This window comes from Herpailurus yagouaroundi, unplaced genomic scaffold (assembly GCF_014898765.1).
Source record: "Herpailurus yagouaroundi ecotype Mexico unplaced genomic scaffold, PumYag 181, whole genome shotgun sequence".
Lineage (NCBI taxonomy): Eukaryota > Metazoa > Chordata > Mammalia > Carnivora > Felidae > Herpailurus > Herpailurus yagouaroundi.
The window spans coordinates 13,978,563-13,990,585 of NW_024412412.1; the positions used below are offsets into that span (position 1 = coordinate 13,978,563).

The following is a 12,023-nucleotide window of genomic DNA, read 5'->3' on the forward strand; positions in this document are numbered from 1 at the left end:
CAGTGCAGAGTACAGAGCCTTCTTGGGATTCTCTCTCTCTCTCTCTCTCTCTCTCTCTTTTTCTCTCTCTCTCTCTCTGAAAAAAAAAAAAGGAAACTTCAGCGGAGTCTACACATCATGTAAAAAAGATAAGTATCTTTTAAAAGCTACTTTCGATCTTTGGGCAAGTCTTCAAAGAATGTGAGAGTTGTGTGTCCTTGATCTGCCTCTTTCCTGCTCTCTGTGATTGGACTTTACCTTCTGCTCCCTTCAGAGCCTCTGGTGAAGGTGGCTGGCGTGAAGGCCCGTGTAGGGGAGCTCGCGACCATTACCTCCTTACAGGAGCCCCTCGGGCGGTGACTAGGGCCGCAGGGTGCTCCTGTGCCCCCTCGATGCTGCTTCAGCGTCCAGGCCCTTCTCCTCTCCCTCCAGAGCTTTTTAAAGGGGTCCCTCCCTTGCCACTTCTTCCAGAAGCTGGAGGAGAGTCACATGCAGATAGCATATGAACAGAGGAATGCATGCTTTAGAAAACAACAGTTACGGCCACATACTGCATGATACAGCAGATGGCTGGAAACGGCAGATGTTGACTAGAAGAGGTGTATGTTACCCAGTCGTGTGCTTACTGGATCATAAGTAAAATTTTTTCCTATACGGGCTATTCATTTTTTGTTTCTAGTTTTTTTTTTTTTTTTTATTTTTTTTTTAGAGAGAGAGAGAGAGAGAGAGAGAGAGAGAGAGACAGAGCATGAGTGGGGCAGGGCCAGAGAGAGAGAGAGAGAGGGAGACACAATCAGAAGCAGGCTCCTGGGCTGACAGCTCAGAGCCTGATTGATGCGGGGCTCGAACTCACGAACTGCGAGATCACGACCTGAGCTGAAGTCAGACGCTTAACCAAGTTGAGCCACCCAGGTGCCCCCTACACAGGCTATTCAAATGCAACAATACTTGTATCTACTTTGCAGAGTTTTATGAGGATTTAACGTGCACATTCATGTGTATTGACGCATGTGTGTGGTACGTGGTAAACAGGGAGCGTTTTATATTTTCAGTGTAATCACTGTACATAAAAGTCAGCTTCTTTTTACGTAGCATATTCTAAGCTTCGACCTTTTTGCAGATGATGTAGCTGAGTCCCCAAACCAACAGCATAAGCAGCGTGCTTTTTCCAAGGTGAATTACCCACAAATGCTGCCTTTCGGTAGTGTATTCATGAAGCAGCTATAGAAGGGGTTAGGTCTAAGGGAGGTGATAGGGCCTCCTAATGTCCTGCACGGATTTCAGATCTCTAGGTTGGAATGAATAAATGATTAGGAAGTGAATGTCAAAGAGGAACCAGAAGATTTGAGGCAAGGCTTCTTCAGGGTGGAGGGATTGGATATGTTTGTAGGCTGCCGGGAGGAAAAAATGAACTCTAAGAGGGGAGATCCATACTTGATAATCATTGATGGGACGTGATTGCAGAGCAGGGAGAATGGGGTGGATTACGGACTGACGACTGGCAGGCTTTTGAGAAGAGAAGGAATTATGAGTGCGGTAAAGAGAACCAGGCATTTGGGTTCTAGGAGAGCAGGTTTGGGAAACAAGACTGTTGTGTTCAAATAGTTGAAAGCCCATCACATGGAAGAGGGATTACACTACTACTCTTCGGTACCGAGGCATACCAAAGGGATCAAAGGGATACCAAAGGGATAAAGCATGCACCAGCGGGTGAAAGTTACAGGAAGACCAGACCCTGGGCCGACACAGGGAAGGACTGTCTGGGAGCCCGGGCAGGTGCAACGAGTACTTGAACTCAGTCTGAAGAAATGGGCTGGTTGGGCTGCCCAGTTACACGCCTTCCCAGCTTTGAGACGTTGGGCGAGCCATTGATATCACGGAGCCCCGGTCTCTTCCTTGACCCGGTGTACCGGGCTCAGCACTGTCCCTGTCTGTGGTTCTCCTATCTAACATGACTCCTTTTGAAGAATCTTAGTGAATTTCCACAGAGACACAGAGTTAACCTTCTTACCCTCTTCTGACTTGGTTTGTCCAGTTTCTCTTAAGAGTCATTTGCTCGGGACGCCTGGGTGGCTCAGTCAGTTAAGCCTCCACTTCTCGACTGCGGCTCAGGTTATGATCTCAACGGTTCATGGATTCAAGCCCCGTGTTGGGCTCCGTGCTGCAGCGTGGAGCCTGCTTGGGATTCTCCCTCTCCCTCTCTCACTCTCTGCCCCTCCCCTGCTTCTCTCTCTCAAAATAAATAAAGATTTAAAAAAAAAAAAAGTTGTTTGCTTCTTGCTGCCGCTCTTCACGCCTTCCTGTCATTCCCTTCTTTCTATCCCTTTGCTGCTTCCCCGGACTAGCACGGTGATAGAAGCAGAGGGGCCTAATCAACATCATTATAAATTAAAATTAGAAAACATGTTGCCCTTCTTTCGAAATCCAAATCGTGAACCACATCCTTACTTCTTCCCTGTTGTTTCAGAGCAGTTCAGCAGTGTTAGTGTGGACAGATTCTGCAGTGATCGTAGACCGCTCACAATACGAACTCTGCTTTGAGTTAACAATGGCCACAGCAGATGCTGGGAAGTAAAAATAACTGTTAAGACCTTTATTAACATTCAGGCCAAACTCTACATCTGGGGGACTTGAATCGTGGCAAGAGTTCTGTTAACCTGAGAATGGTTTTCTCTGTCCAGTGCCTTATCTTTTAGGGCAGTGAGTACAAACTCCGTTCTGGTTTTGTGCTTGCTCACACACAGTGTTCAGCGTCACGTAATTGTCAATATTTAGTCTGTGTGGCGTCTCATGTCATGGGACAGGTATCCATGATTGACGGTAAATACTAACGGACGGCTCATGTACGGGGATGACCTAATGCCCGCAAAGAGGGGAAATACCACGCGAAGTTCAAATTTCGTATGTCAACGTTGGCACAGTGCCGCAGTAAATTACCATTTTCTTCACATTAGTCACGGTGCAAAAGAAGGCTGTTTTTAAAGCAAAGAGTAGTCTCTGGAATTTAGCATAAAGGCTCTTGTTAGTTTCAGGCTTTTTGCATGATGTTGCTCCTTTGTGAGGAACCAACAACAACCACAAAACTCCATCGATGTTTACTTCCTCAACATCAGAGGAAGATTGAATGTTTCAGAGATTCCTTGTCCAAAACAAGACGACGAAGTTTAGAAACTAATCAACATTTCTGCTTACTGTGTTTGTTCTAAGTCATATTGTTTCTGATTTTGGAACGCACCTGTTACTTCTTTTTGTTTTGTGTTAACTTCTTACTATGTCATAGTAATATGTTCCCATTATCAGGATAACAGCATAATTGAGTGCTTAATTCTGTTTGGTACCTGAGAATGTCATTCTATTTGTATCTTGTAATTCGGGTAAGAATTACATTCTAAAATTTTGAAATTTACAAATATGTATTTAATGGTTTTACTTATTGATAGAGTGCGGAGAAAAGCTAGCTATCTATCCAGGTACAGAATATAAAGCATCTGATTGATTTTTGAAGTCACACTGCAAATAACTTTTATGTTAAAATTCCCGAGGATGGAAACGTCTGAATTTTTAACTGAGCTCGTAATTACATGGGTACCTATAGATGTAATTCTAGTCTTGGAACAGTGACAGTTAATAAAATGCTTATTATCTACTGAACAATTAATAGGAGAAACTGGATTATTTCCAAGTGTAGTCAAATTACCATAACTTGTAATCATAACCCATGTTCTGAAGCTTTTGTGACTTTTCATTCTTCGAGTGATAAATATATTCCTGTCCCCCTTGTGCTTAAACATGTTGACTTGGTACCAGGATAAAATTTGTGTAATATCACTCTTTTGTCATTTCTGTGTCTTACTCATTTCTTTAGGATGTGTGTGCGTTTTAGACAGCATTGATAAAAGGGGTTAGGGAAAGAGAACAGAATAATATGCAAGGTAACTTGGCCAAGGGGCTTTATCTAATAATCCACTTTATCAAGGTAGACAGAGATCAGTCTTACAATGGGTGAAGACAAGGCCACTTCCTATGGTACGGAGATTTTTTGATACAGTATCTAATCCCTTGGTCACTTTTCCTGGGCGGTTTATGATCTGAGATGGAATTTAAGCACAGCTCCAAGAGCACAGGTTTTTTTTTTTTGACTCCGATGGGGTTCAGATTGACTCCAGGTTTGCAGAGGAAATATGGCGAGTTGCCATATTCGGGCACGTTGCCCGAGGCTCACTTCGCTAACGTATAATGTCTAATGTATATTGAAGCTCACCGTTTGTCAAGCATTATGCTAGTCAGGTCTCATTTAAACTTCGTAATCCACCCACCTTTGAAAAGAAGATTGAGAAACGGGTTTTTTAAGGTTAACAACCTGCCCTAGGTTGTATAGCAAGTAAGTGGCAGACAAGGAATTTGACCCATGTCTCTGGTGCCAGATTTCAAGCTCTTACCTCCTGAGCTAGTGGTTCCCAGATTTTCCATCACTGCCTGGAGAGTTCGATGAAACATGCATTGCTGGGCCCTAGAGTTTCTGATTCTCTAGGCCTCTGCTAGGGCCCAGGAATTTGTCCTTTCTGACCGGTGCCTGCACGTTGATGCTGCTAGTCGTGAGGGCTATACTTTGAGAACCAGAGTCTGACTCCGTCCCTCTGAAGAACGAATGAGAGAACTCACGTGTTGTGCTGGTATTGATAATCTCTAACCTTTGTTGACCGTTTACCATATGTCCTCGACAGTGTCCTAATTTCATTCCTTTTTTATCTCACCTCAATCTTAGGAGGCGGTTAAATTGCAGGGAGAGGATAAGGGAGTGTGATCACCGCTTGGAAGAGAAGGAAACTGAAGTAGATAGAGGCTCCCAGTAAGGTGGCCTCGTAGTGAATCAGTGACACAGCTGTTTGTTCTCATTATGACTTTGGCCAGCTGACCTGGTTTCAAAGAACAGTGTCCCTGGAGCTCTGTCCGGATGCAGATTTCATGCTATGGGAGCATTGAGAGGAAAGGAGGCTCTCCCTCCTTTTCATACGTTGGTATTTTATGTCCTTGGAGGAGGCTCCTGTAGGCCAGGCCTGGGAAGAAAGGGTCTCCCTCCTTCTCATATTGTTCCTGCGGCGTTCTGAAGGGTACAAACGACACAGTTTGTTACTCTGATGACTGATGAGGTTCTGGAAACCAGCTCCGTTTCAGCTGAGCTCTGACATGGTTGATATTCACGAGCGCGGATAAAAGGGACTCCGGGTGATTTTGTGTGTAGGCATTTTGCTGGTGTTGCTAGCACATTAAATCAGAAGGTGTATCAACTCATGTTGGCCACCCAGAAACAGGGCATTCACTAGTCTGTAGGGTTAGCCTGCCCATGGGTGTGCTGACAGCCAAGGAGAATCTCAGAATCAAAAATGAAGGAAGTGAGAGAGAAAGATCAACCTGCGATCAGGTTTGAAACCGGCTTAAGAAATTGTAAGTTTCCCATTCATTTTGATGCTTAAAGAGAAAGTGTAAGGCCGTTTCAAAAGGTGACATCACATCGATACGTAAATAACTTGTGCATTTGCTTGCATTAAAATTCGTGTTGAGTGACTGTTATGTAGAAGATACTTACAAAAATGAAATAAACTTGTTCCTCCCATCAAGGAGAACTCATAGCGGACCTCACAACCAAGGAAGTGTTCCATTAATTTATGCAGGAGCCTAAAAATCTGAAGTTAGCATAGGCTGATGCATACCTTGTCTTGGGGTTACTGGTATGGTGATTTCCACGATGCCAGCGTTTGAATCCTGAGACAAAATCGTCTTCGTACTGAGATAGGCATTTAGCCGTAGAGCTAGAGCCTAGGGCCCAGGCGTCCTTACTGTCAGCTTGGAATGGTCTTATTCAGGGCACTTGGGTGGCTCCGTCAATTAAGCATCCGACTCTTCACGTCGGCCCAGGTCATGATCTCACGGTCGCCCTGGGCCTGGAGCCTGCTTTGGAGTCTCTCTCTCCTTCTCCCTCTGTCCTCCCCTGCTCGCTTGCAGGTGCATGTGTGCACTCGCTCTCTTTTTCTCAAAATAAAATAAAATAAAATAAAATAAAATAAAATAAAATAGTCCGTATTTATTTTTTGTATGGATTTACCGCCCAGTCTGAAGCTGTGAACTTTGAAAAGGATGTTATGACTTACTGCTCCTTTTCTGGATGTTCGTCTCTGTATTTTATCCTTGTTTTTCCCCTTTGAGATTCCAGACACAGCGGTGCCAACTCTAGATACAATGAAGAACAGCAGGGAAATGTGGCCTTGACATGTCTTCCCTTGTGGGGAGGGTAACTGAATGTTGACACACGTGGTTTGACAGAAAGAATCACCTGTACGTGTATTCTGGTTTGTTGTAGGTTAACGAAGCCCTTGTCGTTTGCCGATTGTGTTGGGGATGAACTTCCGTGGGGATGGGAAGCAGGGTTTGACCCACAGATTGGTGTCTACTACATCGATCACGTCAACAGTAAGTTTTCCATTTTGGTAACAGTAAACATAGCAGAACAGTGATTCCCCCCCGGCCCCCCCCTCCATCTAGAATCATGCAAAAGCATCAACCCTCTACAAAGTGAACTTCTTTATTATAAACCCCACTTTGTCAGTGACTGACATTAACACATATGCCTGTTTTGCAATCTGGGGCACGTATAGAATTGGGCTTATGGGGGCAGAGACAGAGAAACGAATCTGTCTGTCCGTGTACGTGTCTACCTGGTAGGAGGGGAGTTTCTCGAGCACAGGTCTAGAGGCCTGTGGAGACCATGAACCATTTGCCTCGTCCCGTCACCACCACCCCTCGGACTGGGTTTCCTCTTTTTCTCGTCCTTGCCACGGACAGAGTTGGGAGTGCGTACAGCCAAACATGAACAACTCTTTGAAACACATACTCGGGGTATTTTTTATATGTCTGTGTGTGTGTTTATGTTTGGCTCTCTATCCACCCCTTTAAAAATTTTTTTCAGGTGGACACGTGTAATACTGATACTCGCTTTGCTTATTTCACTTAAAAACTAACCCTTTTATTTTTCTGGGTTTTGAGTAATACCTCATGGTTTATACTCGGTTAACTTATTTCTCATAGGTCTGTTGCACTAAAGATTTATATAATATAGTACTCTTTTTTAATATCTTTAGGAATAATATTATAGAAGAGTATCTGGGGCGCCTGGGTGGCTCAGTCAGTTAAGCGTCTGATGCTAGATTTTGGCTCAGGTCATGATCTTGTGGTTCGTGAGTGCGAGCCCCACATCGGGCTCCGCGCTGACAGTGCGGAGTCTGCTTGGGATTCTCTCCCCGTCTCCGTGCCCCCTCCCCCGCTCCCTCTCAAACATATAAATAAAAAGTTGAAAGAACAGAAGTATCTTATTTGATGCCCGGTTATTAGTGGTGGCTTGAAGCCTCCCTCGTGTCGGTGTATGATGAAGTCTTGAAGAGACACAAAAAGCCCGTATTAATAACAGTTCTCTCTTAGAAACCTCCGTATGTTAAACATATAGAATAGGGTTACAGCACTTCTATCGGATCGGAGAAAATATCCTGGCACTGATTTCCTGTCAGGATCTTTCTTTACCTGTGCAAATACTTCCCAGGACAACGGGGAAGTTTTCCAGAACTGATAGAACTGCTCCACTCCTGCCCGACGCCTGCAGAGGCTGAAGGTGGGGGCGTGTGCCGAGCTGGGGGAGAAGGCCCGGTGCCCCCAGGAGATCTGGTGGGAAGCTCCAGTGCAAGGGCGGTCGGGATGCAGGTCCGCATTCCAGCAGTCCACACCATGGGGAGGGGCTCTGCCGGGAGACCACCGAGAGCGGCGGGGAAAAGGCTCCCCCATAACCCAGTGGCCGCCAAGCAGCCAGAGGAGAGGGCAGTTAGGAAGTATGGCGAGGCGAGCGTGGGTTCCACTGTGTCGGGCCCGCAGGCGGCATAGGGAGTCCTGTCGCGGGATAGGCCTGAGGGCTGGAAACTTGTCTGAGCCTCACACAGGTCGATGGGATGGAGGGATTGAAAGGAGCGAGGACACGGGAGAGTGAAGCCAGTTTTTCAGTGAACACCGACAGCCGGTGATCTGGGGCGTATAGTTTGGGAACCAGCTTTCATGCACACATTAGTTCAGTGTCAGTGCAGGTGACAGTTTCTGCAGGTTTTGCCGCTGTCTCTTTTCTGTGTCATTAGAAGAAGTGCGACTTTTGGGTAGAGAGATGTTTCCCTGAAAGTTGCCCCGGAGTCCATGAAGAATTCATAATTGTGGGTTTTAAGGTTGGCTTTCATTTTTGTATCTTTCAGTAAACGCTTCTTTCTTCTTTAAAAATGTTCATTTATTTTGAGAGAGAGCGAATGGGGAAGGGGCAGAGAGAGAGGGAGAGAGAAGGAATCCCAGGCAGGCTCCGTGCTGTTATCGTGCCCAATGTGGGGCTCAAACTCATGAACTGTGAGATCATGACCTGAGCTGACATTGAGAGTCGGACGCTTAACTGACTGAGCCACCCAGGCGCCCCAAACCTTCCTTGATTGTATTATTGTAAGTGGGTTCTATTGCTTATCAGTGACTGACATCTAACTATTTGAATGCTATTTTTTTTTAAAGATTTTATTTTTTTAAGTCCTCTCCACACCCAGCGTGGGGCTCAAACTCACAACCGCGAGATCAAGAGTCGCATGCTCCAGCAAAGGAGCCAGCCAGTCCCCCCCAAATATTTTAATGTTACGATGGAAGGGACTACTTTTGGTAAAATTCTGACAAATAAACGGTCAGCGGAATATCTGGAATGCGTCATATTTAAATCTCACTTGCATCCTTACTTCATACGGACGCAAGTTTAGCTTGTCTTCTTTAAAGAACATTTGCGGAAGCAGAAACGAGCCTACCTGCCCTGACTCGCCAAAACTGAACTCTCGTGGTACCAAACGAGGAGATGAACACCCTCGGCTTCCCTCTCGCTACCCGCGGGCCACCTGTAGGGCTTCCTCCCCGTCTCGGTAGGTTCTCCTGCACCCCCATCCCCAGGAGCCCTCTTGATAACTTTTGTAGCCCATCTTCCTCCCCTCTTTCATTTCTTTACCCGTCATTCTCTGGTTTTAAAAATTCCTCCCTCCACTTCTTTACCTAGTGGTTCTGTTGTCTTCGTATTTAAACTCTGGAAACTCTCAAAATGAAACCAAACCAAAACTACCAGAAGAAACCAATAACAGCCGGCTCCCCCCGACCCCACTCATTCATACCCAAAACTGCCTTTCAGCCCAAGTCCCTCGCCGGCCGTGGCCCACTCTTTCTCCCCCTCTCGGCGAAGCTTCCCGAAAGCCACGGCCTGCGTGAGGCCTTCGTTCTCCGTCGTGTCACAGAAACTGCCCTTGCTGAGCTCGCCTGAGACCCCACAAATGGCCCGATCCAGGCCACGCCGGGGTCTCGTCTTTCTTCATCCGGCAGAGTCCCTTGTCACTGTGGGTTATTTCCTCTTGCTCTTTACTCCTTTGGATTTCACCGTGCCTTCTGCTGGGATTTATTGATTTATTGATTTTAACATACCTGGCTGCTCTTGCCCGGTTTCCTTTGCCTGTCCCTCGTGTCACCTGCCCCTGGGCTTCTGTGTGCAGCCTGCGGGTCCCCTTGGGTGAGGACCTCAGTTACTTCCTGAGACTGACGGCCGCCAGGTTTGTCCCTTCAGCCTTGCCCAGAGTTCCAGATGCACGTACTTGATTCCTTGCTACGGGGCCCTTTCCTGTCTGCCCCCACAGGCCTCCACTTACCTCCTTGCCTCTGCCCCGCCCCCACACCGGAGACATAGCACCTGTGCTGGGAGCTTCCTGGCAACTATTGGCTCGAGCCCGGGGCGCTCTCGGCCCCGCCCCTCGGCTCTCCCTTTCGGCCACATCCTTCTCGACCCCTCTGCCCAGACCTCCCTGCTTCCCACAGACCCTCTCCGGCACCAGCCCTCCTTGCAGGTGCCCGCCGCCCCCCCCCCCCCCGATGGGGTGCTCGGTCCGGGTGTTTCTACAGTGCCAGGTACCTAGGGATTTTTGGAAAGCACGTGGCAAACGGCCTTTAAGTTATTGATTTGTGTGTTCTCCTCACCAAGTTGTGAGCTTCTTGTGGACAGTGCCTGTATCTTCATTTCTTTAACCTTGGGTGCCTAGTAGAAGGATAAACTCTTAAATGTCAGAAGGACAGAAGAGCTCGTTGTTTAACTCACACGCTAAAAGTTTTCCGTTTGTTTTTGAAGAAACTCAAGTTCATTTCAAGTGTATGTTGTGCTTCAGAAAGCACCACGGTGGATATTCAAAAACTCAATTATTACAACGTAGATTTTTAAATTTACCATTTTGCTTTAGTGCGATAATCGTATCCCAGTAGCGTGATGGACTCACTGTGCCCTAAAGTGCCCAAATTACCCACAGCAAGTAGCTTTCCCACTAAAAAGGATCTGGTCCATTATCTCATTAATCTTAAAGACAGTCTTGTGAAGTAGTTTAGGGAACAAATGGTATTATCTTCTCATAACAGCTGGTCCACACATATGTTGTGTCTTGACATTGTATAGTTTCAGCATTATTTTCTCTTTATTTACAAAAAAAAAAAAAAATGAAATGAAGACTGTTTGGCTGTTTAATACTATTTCTGTGTAACACTGTTAAGTATCTAGAAGTAAAAGATTTGACCTTGACAATAAAAGTATTTTAGGCCTTAAGTGTTTTATGATAGAATCCACCTTTTCGTGGGTTTGTGTGGAGTGGGGGTTGTGGATATTGGTGGGGGACATTGGTAACTAACGGAAAGGTAATTATGAAATATGGTTTATAAGGTTTTGATATTATCACTAGAAGCAGAAATAAATCGCTTTTTAGTAGCTTTAGAGTTGTGCCTTAATGTTTTTGTCTTTCTTTTGATAATGGAGGTCTCATTGATATAAAAGAAAATACACAGCTCTTAAGTGCACCTGGGTGAATTGTGGCAAATGTATAAATCTTTTGTCACAAAATCCGGTCAAGATGCGGATCACCCCCCTAAGTTCTTTCCTGTTCCTTCCAATCACCCCCCTCCCCACTGCTACGGATCGTCCTGACTTCTATCAGGATGGGTTAGTTTTGCGTGTTCCAGAACCTCACGTACACTGAGTACATTTGATTCCGTGAATGGAATCTTTCACTCAGCGTATTTCTAAGGAATCGGATACTGATAGCATACGGTATCGTGGATGAATATTCGTGCCTTCATCTGACAGAGAAGCCATATCCAGGCCAGACACAGAGCTCCTGGAAATCCACACTAAGAAGCAAATAACCGAATTTAAAAAGGGCCAACCTAGCCACTCTCCCAACTCTCCTCTCTGCCGTCTTGCCCCATGCCCTCTGGCTCTGTGGAGCCTCTCGTCTGGGCATTCTAGCAGGTACTCTCTGGCTTTAGCCTCGCCACACGCTGCCAGCCGCTCCTCAGGACAGAGCGGACAGGGGACGAGCTGGCGCAGGGGGGACCACGCCACCACCGTTGGCCGCCACGGGGTTCAGCCCGTTTTCCGGGGCTTCCCCAGATGGTCGTGGGAGACGCGCCCTTCGGCACCCCCTCTCCCTGCCGGTCGTCCGACAAGACAGAGCAGGGTCGGGCTGCACCCACTTGCAGTACCTGGGGGTATGGGAAGCACCAGAGGTGAGGGATGTGTAAAACAACAAGATAGGACTCACTGCCATGTGATGCTTCTGCGAGTTCCGGTTTCCTTCCACGGTCTCCTTGCTCTTACTTACTGTGCCGAGTCTTGCTCTGATTGTTTTCTGGACATTGTCGCTGTTGTTCTTGTTGTTTTGTTCTGCCGTCCTCGGTTTTTAGTTGTAGTCAGTCGGAGGGACCGGACAGAGTGCGCTTACCCCGCATTAGCTGAGCCAAACTGCTCTGGATTAGTTGCGAAGCAACACCTCTTGTGTTTAAATTTGATGAAAATTTCTCACGTGTTGGCGATATTTTATGTGGAGCTGTTTCCTTTAGGAGAAGGGAAATAAATTTGGGACCCTCCTGTTTCATCCGTGTCTTATTTTATCCTTTATGTTTCCCTAGGAGGG

General features: G+C 46.4%; 1 protein-coding gene across 2 annotated transcripts in view; it reads left to right on the forward strand.

Annotated features, from left to right (window-relative positions):
* The window catches only part of WWC2 (WW and C2 domain containing 2), a 202,070-nt gene that overhangs the window by 85,202 nt on the left and 104,845 nt on the right, over nt 1-12,023 (forward strand). For both annotated transcript variants that reach the window (XM_040489881.1, XM_040489880.1), the window contains exon 2: nt 6,338-6,447. In XM_040489881.1, the coding sequence (XP_040345815.1) occupies nt 6,338-6,447 (110 nt within the window). The remainder of the gene's footprint in view (nt 1-6,337; nt 6,448-12,023) is intronic.